Genomic DNA, 9,379 nt, shown 5'->3' with positions numbered 1-9,379 from the left:
TGGTTTGGTGGGTTATTGTCTATGTGTAGTTGCACGTCAGCACTTGTGTTTATAGCTTCACGTTCGGTTTGTTAGTTTGTTTAGTGTTCTTCGTTTAAGTAAAGAAGATTGTATTCATCTCACGCTGCGCCTTGGTCTCCTCGTTATGACGAACGTGACATTCTTGGTGCGGCGGTTAGAGAAATCAAAACAAAAGCTCCCTTCTTCTAACGTCAAATGTCCACCCTGACATCCAGTTGGCCTCTATGCAGTATTTTGCAAGCATCATCAAAATGAACAGACCGTCAAGGCCATATCTATGCAGCTTCAGCAGTTGTGTCGCTGGTGAGCTGTCAGGTGTCATTAATATTTAATGTGCTCAGACAGATTCCAATACCGACATATGTACAGCATTTTTGAGCATAGAGATAGATCATATAGACGGTAGCCTATCCATCCACCCAGAAACTAAATATCTGTATAGATACTGTATCTCTATGATTCTGGGTGCTTACGTCAGCTTTTTGTCCTCCACGGAAACTGATGCCATCAGAGATGCAGGACTGGAACTCTGCGATGGTGTAGTACTCCGCTTCCACAGTAGGGGGCTCTGGTGGCTTGGGTAACTGGAAGCCCTGCACAAACAAGAGGAATAGAAAAAGAAGCAATCTTGAGTTCAATGTTCTATGTTTATGTGTAAAAAAAAAACGTTTTCTGATACATACTGTATTTGAGAGTGACTTACCAGATTTGTTTCTCTTCTAGGAGGGGGTTTTTGTCGGAGGTTGGGAGAGCCTAATGAATGGAATCATAGATTAGCCTCATTTACTGTCAAATGTAGAAATGATAGAAGTGCAATTAGTAGTCTATTGTACACACATAACAGACGAGTACAAACCTTAGTATATCCGTAAAACCCCAATCAAAATGTTATATCACTCAGCACTATATATGTTTTTATGGCATTTTATTACACCCAAATATTAGTCACACAAATATATCCCAGCACCCAAATATTAGTCAAATAGATATATATTAGCCGAGTAAATAGTCTAATTTGAATCACCATACAACTCCATAATCGATGACACTCACCTATCGACACTCTGTGTGGAGCGACACGTGCTACAGCAGGGGAACCAGGTTCTGTCTTCCCCTTACTGTCCTGTAGAGGGCCACTAGCACCAGGGCCCAGGCTAGGACTGGAGGTACCCATCCCAGATCCAGAACTCAGCCCAGGACTGGGACCTGGGCCGTGGTCGGGGCTGGGGTTATAACCTGGGGCATAAGGCATGGGCAGGCTGATCTCACTCTTGGAGATGTGGCGCTCAGGACTGGTGGAATCTCCATCCGTTTGGACATCCTTCGAATCAAATCAAACTTTATTTAAACTGCATTTAAAACGGCAACACACTTCACAGTAAAAGAAAAACTATACAATACAAGACATAAATCAAACAAAAGCTAATAAAATAGAAAAAAGTGCTTTAAAAAAATAAAAAGCTGGGCCTCCCCGGTGGCGCAGTGGTCTAAGGCACTTCTGGGTTCGAGCCCAGGCTCTGCCGCAGCCAGCTGCGACCGGGAGGTTCATGGAGCGACGCACAATTGGCCCAGCGTCATCTGGGTTAGGGAGGGTTTGGCCGGCAGGGATATCCTTGTCTCATCGCGCACTAAGGACTTCTGTGGCGGGCCGGGCACAGTGCACGCTGACCAGGTCGCTAGGTGTACGGTTTCCTCCGACACATTGGTGCGGCTGGCTTCCGGGTTGGATGTGTGTTGTGTCAAGAAGCAGTACGGCTTGGTTGGGTCGTGTTTCGGGGGACGCATGGCTCTTGACCTTCACCTCTCCTGAGTCCGTACGGGAGTTGCAGCGATAAGACAGTAACTACTACCAATTGGATACCACGAAATTGGGGAGAAAAGGGGGTAAAAAATATATAAAAAAAGAAAAAGCTAAAAGTTCAATCAAATGAAATCTTAAAACCTTACTTTCTCACTGCTGGACTTCTTCTGGAGCAGGTTGCTGATCTCCATGATGTTGCCGATGATCTCCACAGGGCCTGTCGGGGTCTTCTTCCTGCCCGAGGATGAGAAGTCCTCCTTCATCTTCTTCAGGTATGAGGCCGGGGCCCAGCCCTCCTTCCCCAGGTACCTAGCAGGAGAATGGGAGTTTACTCACCGGTCAAATAGTAACCCTTACCGGTCATATAGTAACCCTCACCGGTCAAATAGTAACCCTTACCGGTCAAAAAGTAACCCTTACCGGTCAAAAAGTAACCCTCACCGGTCAAAAAGTAACCCTCACCGGTCAAATAGTAACCCTCACCGGTCAAATAGTAACCCTCACCGGTCAAATAGTAACCCTTACCGGTCAAATAGTAACCCTCACCGGTCAAAAAGTAACCCTTACCGGTCAAATAGTAACCCTCACTGGTCAAATAGTAACCCTCACCGGTCAAATAGTAACCCTTACCGGTCAAATAGTAACCCTCACCGGTCAAATAGTAACCCTTACCGGTCAAATGGTAACCCTTACCGGTCAAATGGTAACCCTTACCGGTCAAATGGTAACCCTTACCAGTCAAATGGTAACCCTTACCAGTCAAATGGTAACCCTTACCAGTCAAATAGTAACCCTTACCGGTCAAATGGTAAGCCTTACCGGTCAAATAGTAACCCTTACCGGTCAAATGGTAACCCTTACCGGTCAAATAGTAACCCTTACCAGTCAAATGGTAACCCTTACCAGTCAAATAGTAACCCTTACCGGTCAAATAGTAACCCTCACCGGTCAAATAGTAACCCTTACCGGTCAAATAGTAACCCTTACCAGTCAAATAGTAACCCTTACCGGTCAAATAGTAACCCTCACCGGTCAAATAGTAACTATTACCGGTCAAATAGTAATCCTCACCGGTCAAATAGTAACCATTACCTGTCAAATAGTAACCCTCACCGGTCAAATAGTAACCCTTACCGGTCAAATAGTAACCCTTACCGGTCAAATGGTAACCCTTACCGGTCAAATGGTAACCCTTACCAGTCAAATAGTAACCCTTACCGGTCAAATGGTAACCCTTACCGGTCAAATAGTAACCCTTACCAGTCAAATAGTAACCCTTACCGGTCAAATAGTAACCCTTACCGGTCAAATAGTAACCCTTACCGGTCAAATGGTAACCCTTACCGGTCAAATAGTAACCCTTACCAGTCAAATGGTAACCCTTACCAGTCAAATAGTAACCCTTACCGGTCAAATAGTAACCGTCACCGGTCAAATAGTAACCCTTACCGGTCAAATAGTAACCCTTACCAGTCAAATAGTAACCCTTACCGGTCAAATAGTAACCCTCACCGGTCAAATAGTAACCATTACCGGTCAAATAGTAATCCTCACCGGTCAAATAGTAACCATTACCTGTCAAATAGTAACCCTCACCGGTCAAATAGTAACCCTTACCGGTCAAATAGTAACCCTTACCGGTCAAATGGTAACCCTTACCGGTCAAATGGTAACCCTTACCAGTCAAATAGTAACCCTTACCGGTCAAATGGTAACCCTTACCGGTCAAATAGTAACCCTTACCAGTCAAATAGTAACCCTTACCGGTCAAATAGTAACCCTTACCGGTCAAATAGTAACCCTTACCGGTCAAATGGTAACCCTTACCGGTCAAATAGTAACCCTTACCAGTCAAATGGTAACCCTTACCAGTCAAATAGTAACCCTTACCGGTCAAATAGTAACCGTCACCGGTCAAATAGTAACCCTTACCGGTCAAATAGTAACCCTTACCAGTCAAATAGTAACCCTTACCGGTCAAATAGTAACCCTCACCGGTCAAATAGTAACCATTACCGGTCAAATAGTAATCCTCACCGGTCAAATAGTAACCATTACCTGTCAAATAGTAACCCTCACCGGTCAAATAGTAACCCTTACCGGTCAAATAGTAACCCTTACCGGTCAAATGGTACCGGTCAAATGGTAACCCTTACCGGTCAAATGGTAACCCTTACCGGTCAAATAGTAACCCTTACCGGTCAAATGGTAACCCTTACCGGTCAAATAGTAACCCTTACCAGTCAAATAGTAACCCTTACCGGTCAAATAGTAACCCTTACCAGTCAAATAGTAACCCTTACCAGTCAAATAGTAACCCTTACCGGTCAAATAGTAACCCTCACCGGTCAAATAGTAACTATTACCGGTCAAATAGTAATCCTCACCGGTCAAATAGTAACCATTACCTGTCAAATAGTAACCCTCACCGGTCAAATAGTAACCCTTACCGGTCAAATAGTAACCCTTACCGGTCAAATAGTAACCCTTACCGGTCAAATGGTAACCCTTACCGGTCAAATGGTAACCCTTACCAGTCAAATAGTAACCCTTACCGGTCAAATGGTAACCCTTACCGGTCAAATAGTAACCCTTACCAGTCAAATAGTAACCCTTACCGGTCAAATAGAACCCTTACCGGTTAAATAGTAACCTTACCGGTCAAATAGTAACCCTTACCGGTCAAATGGTAACCCTTACCGGTCAAATAGTAACCCTTACCAGTCAAATGGTAACCCTTACCAGTCAAATAGTAACCCTTACCGGTCAAATAGTAACCCTTACCAGTCACCCTTACCCAGGTCAAATAGTAACCCTTACCGGTCAAATAGTAACCCTTACCAGTCAAATAGTAACCCTTACCAGTCAAATAGTAACCCTCACCCTCACCGGTCAAATAGTAACCATTACCGGTCAAATAGTAATCCTCACCGGTCAAATAGTAACCATTACCTGTCAAATAGTAACCCTCACCGGTCAAATAGTAACCCTTACCGGTCAAATAGTAACCCTTACCGGTCAAATGGTAACCCTTACCGGTCAAATGGTAACCCTTACCAGTCAAATAGTAACCCTTACCGGTCAAATGGTAACCCGTACCGGTCAAATAGTAACCCTTACCAGTCAAATAGTAACCCTTACCGGTCAAATAGTAACCCTTACCAGTCAAATAGTAACCCTTACCAGTCAATTAGTAACCCTTACCAGTCAAAAAGTGCATTGTGTGTTGGCGTCAAAGTGTAATTACTTCCACTTTATGTCCGTCAGTAATAACACTGGTACATCAGCAGTAAAACATGAGGGAGTCTGTATTTAGTTTATTCTCCCACTGACTGCCTACGACCACTAGATGTCCTCATACACACAGAAGATTCTGAGCAGGGGGACGGCTCATATTCATTTCTGGAAGGGAGTCAGGGGAATGTTATCAAACACAAGGTAACCATGCGTTTCATGTGTGCGACTCCATTCAATTGATTCCGTCCTCCCCTATCTAGGTGCCTCCGGCTGCCTGTGGTCTGTGGATTATATATGAGAGATGTAACAGGAGAGATGTAACAGGACTGTTCTGCAAGCCAGAGCAGAGTCCAGAGTAGCATGTGGTAATCATCAGCTGGAGAGTGGAGCTCACAAGGCCTTCGGGGCCATGAGGAAGCTACAAACAACAGGCCAGGAAATGCACATTTATTGAGCATGCAACACACTCTGTCGCTCTTCCACCGAACAGGTCACACACAACGCATTCACCGGATCTCCAACGAGCCACATATGTTAATGGCTTACAATGACATTCAACAGATGAGATGTACCTCTGCCTTGATCACATCTCTGAAAATAATGATAGAAACGCTCTCTCTGGGGACTCATTTCATTAGAGTGTGAGAAAATGTACATTAACGTTTGGTCCGATTCCAATATGGTCATTCACTCACTTCCCTAGCCTGTAGGTCCTGTTGAAGGGAGTGAAGGATTTAATTGTAATTGGAACTGGGCCCATCCATCATAAAATCACTAATAGGTGTGAATTCTTAACCGAAGCAATGTTTTCCATTGGCTAAGGTCCCTCCACAGTAAGGACAAATGGGAGGAGGTGATGCTCACCTGATGTACCACCAGCCCTCCAGGTTCTTTTGGATGACCTCCACGGTGACCCCTTTCTCAAAGCCGATTTCGTCCTTCCCCTGGCTGGCGTACGGCTGCACCGTTGTGTACTTCTCTTCTACACGGGTCGATGGAAGGAAGGACAGAGAAAGAAAGGAGAGAATCAACATTTCTGTTCAGTAAATCCCAGTCATGAACCCCTTGGAGAACTCCCCTGAATTTCCCAGTCAAGAGATATCTACTGCAACAACCAAAGTATTTCAATCAATTAATGTTCTCTAAGAAAGCAACACAGAGGTAAAAGTATCGGGAATCACCCAGTTAGCCATTTTATCTGTTTTATTTTTTCAAGCCAGCATGCATACCTGTAACCATTCCAATCGTATCCTCCAATACAAACACAAAACAGCACCCTCTACTGGCCAAACCTCTCATCACATCCACAACACTCTCAAACCCTTCCTTATCACAGCTAGAATGTGACAGAGGCAACCCAGCCAGGACCAAAAATACCAAGGGGAGGTGAGTACTTTCACAAGCCACTGTAAACACTGTTGAGTGAACAACACTGCGGACTGGATCCCTTTGAAATGGCTGCAGCGCTCCAGAGCGGCAGTATGGAGCCGGAGCCTCCCTGTTGGAGATAAGGAACCTGTGGAAGCTCTCAGATCTTTATCTGGCTCCACTTGGAGACAAGGGAAATCCCCGCAGCCACTCTAGAGTGGGATGATCCGTAGGGAAATTCAACTACTGTGGGAAAAGCCAAGTGTAAGTATGAGGGGTAGTAGTGGGGGGTAGATAGATAGGGCCACTTTAAGCAGCTGTTGCTTCAATGTGTTGGATATACAGGGGCATGGGAGGGAAGTGGGGATAAAGACAGGGAGAGAATCGAAGTTGGTCCAGAGTGAGAATGGCTTGTGACTCAAATTATCCCCTATATTACCCCATATAGTGCACTACATTTGACTATGTCAATAGCAGTGCAATATGCAATAAATAGTGCACTATAGGATGACTATAGTGCCATTTGGGACACAGCCAATGTGTCCCTGGGTGGGATGGGGAAGTGAGGAGAGTAATTTCAGAGGTGTGAACGTGTGTGTGTGTCAGTCTGTTTACAAAGGGTGGGGTGAGGTGAGGTTTTAGTCGGAACACATTCTACTGCTGCCTGTCATTCCAGAGGGAGCTGAGGGGCTTGGGTCAATTATAGAGAGCTATAAGGAATGTCTAGGGGCTTTGGGCCTGGGTAGCACAGGGAGTGTGTGTAGGTTGGGTGTGTGTGTGTGTGTGTGTGGTTGAGGATGTCTGAGTACTTGCAGGTGGAGAGGGAATACGGTGTGGGTTTGTGTCAGTGTGTGTGTGTGTGTGTGTGTGTGTGTGTGTGTGTGTGCGTGTGTGTGTGTGTGCGTGCGTGCGTGCGTGTGTATTCAAACATACGTATCATGTGTGTGAGCATGCTCTCTGGACATGTACTGTATGTGTACGTGCGTCTCACACCGTCTTAGTGAAAGTTTGACCAGTCAGCTGGGCCCAAAGCCCCAAACAGTGAGTTGAGAAGGAAGTTATCAGCACACTGCCATAAATCACATTAGACTCTGCTGTAACTGATCCTGTTCTCTAGACATACAGACAGAGGAACAGGGTGGAGGAGACTGGATAGAGTGTTTGACCCAACGACTCGCCCTGTCAACAACACAAGGTAATCAATGAGGTCATCCTGCTGTCACTAGCCAATCACCACCTAATGATTTCATCGGACCTAACATTGGGTCAGAAAAGTTTGTGGGTTTGACCGAACAATGCAATAACAAGGGATCCATTTGTTTTTCTTGGGAGTATTTCTGGCGATAAAGTTACCAAAGGCAGGCCCATTGACCTGAGGTAATGGGTATCTGTATTTCTGGCGATAAAATTACCAAAGGCAGGCCCATTGACCTGAGGTAGGGTCAGAGTAAGTGGACTATAAAACAATAACAAAGAGATCCATTTAGCTTCCTGCTTTGTCTTCTTTGGGAGTATTTTGGCGATAAAGTTAACAACTTTAGACCCATTGACCTGATGTAGGGAGGGAACAACAACAAAGTAATCCATTTTGCCTCCTCCTCTGTGGTGTTAATCCATAAGATTTAGCACCTGGCACTTATCTTCCCTCCTTACCTTGTTTACCCTCTCGTTTCCACGGTAACTAAAACCTTGACAACCGGGGAAAAATATTATATTTCTTAGCAAATGGGTCAAGTATTCCATTAGTAAAGAGTGTTTCTGGGTAGTTTCAGATAAGTTGTTAAGAAGACAATTCATTAATATTGTAAGGTTAGTAGACTCCCTACTTTTCTCTCTAACTCATGCACGCTTCTTTCTCAATGAATTCCTTAATTCCTCCCATCTTCTCTCCTCACCTCTTTCTCAAAACCCTTGCAATAGGGTTGAGCAGGAGGTTGGTAGAGTATTTATGTCATCGTGGAAAGATAAATTAAGAAAGAGTGTCCATGTCTCATGACAAGAGTGCATCTTCAAAGAGCGAACCATGAGATACAGTATTTATGTCTATGGAGAGAACACTCAGGGTAGAGTAATTCTAAGTGTTCTTTATGGTCAATGATCATGTCCCTGATACGCTTAACTCTACTTTTAGCTTCCTAGAAACTAGTGCTGAGCGATTATCCGACATTGGTTCAATTTTTGAATTCCATTTAGTTTTTAGTTTTTTTGTGAGCCCAACAATCCATTTCTCCAGTGAGAAATCAAATAATAATAAATCAAGTCAAGAACTGTGTGGAACGCCTGGCTGGAGGGAGTTGTAGTTTTCATTAGGCAAATATTCAAATCTAGTTCAGTGCAGAAATTAGGTAATTAACTACAATGACCATAATCCATTGCACCTGCAGTTTTTGGTGCAGACAGAGTTGGATACACTTTTACTATACACAGACTGCATGAGAGAGGAATATACTCAATGATGAGAGAGAGGGATAGAGACAGTTTGTCAAAGTGTGCCTTATCTACTTATCTAAGGGAAATTATTGTGTCAGACAGCTCTGCAGCATACTAAGGCAAGCTAGCTTAGCTAAATAGGGTGATTAAAGACAGTACAATGTGGGGAGAACAGAGATAATGTTGTTTGGCTGTTAGGGCCTGAGAGGAGATGAGATGATGACTTTAAGGAATTCAAGATAATAGTCATCAAATAAAAACAAAGTAATATACACAAGTGAAATATTATTTCACAGTGATTTTCTATTGATGTCTACCCAATGTGGACCTGACAGAGACAATGGAATATTTTCAATGTTTGGGCAATTGAATGTTCACTATTTTTGGCTTTGGAATTCCCATTAAAATCATTTTAATGCCATTATTTCACAATGAATGTCATGTTTAAAAAAGAATAATTGAAAACCGCGTTCGTTTTTTATAATCGAACTGAAACCGAACCGACGGCTTGAAATGGTCTGT

At 43.9% G+C, this 9,379-nt stretch overlaps 1 protein-coding gene across 4 annotated transcripts in view; it reads right to left on the bottom strand.

Annotated features, from left to right (window-relative positions):
- LOC115103693 (SH3 and PX domain-containing protein 2A-like) overlaps positions 1–9,379 on the bottom strand; it is a 141,654-nt gene that overhangs the window by 10,227 nt on the left and 122,048 nt on the right. For all 4 annotated transcript variants that reach the window (XM_029624562.2, XM_029624565.2, XM_029624563.2 and 1 more), the window contains 5 exons: positions 5,924–6,041; positions 1,969–2,131; positions 1,075–1,342; positions 725–774; positions 495–614 (listed from right to left, as the gene is read on the bottom strand). In XM_029624562.2, the coding sequence (XP_029480422.1) occupies positions 495–614; positions 725–774; positions 1,075–1,342; positions 1,969–2,131; positions 5,924–6,041 (719 nt within the window). The remainder of the gene's footprint in view (positions 1–494; positions 615–724; positions 775–1,074; positions 1,343–1,968; positions 2,132–5,923; positions 6,042–9,379) is intronic.

Source organism: Oncorhynchus nerka, linkage group LG21 (assembly GCF_034236695.1).
Source record: "Oncorhynchus nerka isolate Pitt River linkage group LG21, Oner_Uvic_2.0, whole genome shotgun sequence".
Lineage (NCBI taxonomy): Eukaryota > Metazoa > Chordata > Actinopteri > Salmoniformes > Salmonidae > Oncorhynchus > Oncorhynchus nerka.
Note: the sequence above shows the minus strand (reverse complement) of the source record. Positions and strands in the feature narration are given on the sequence as shown.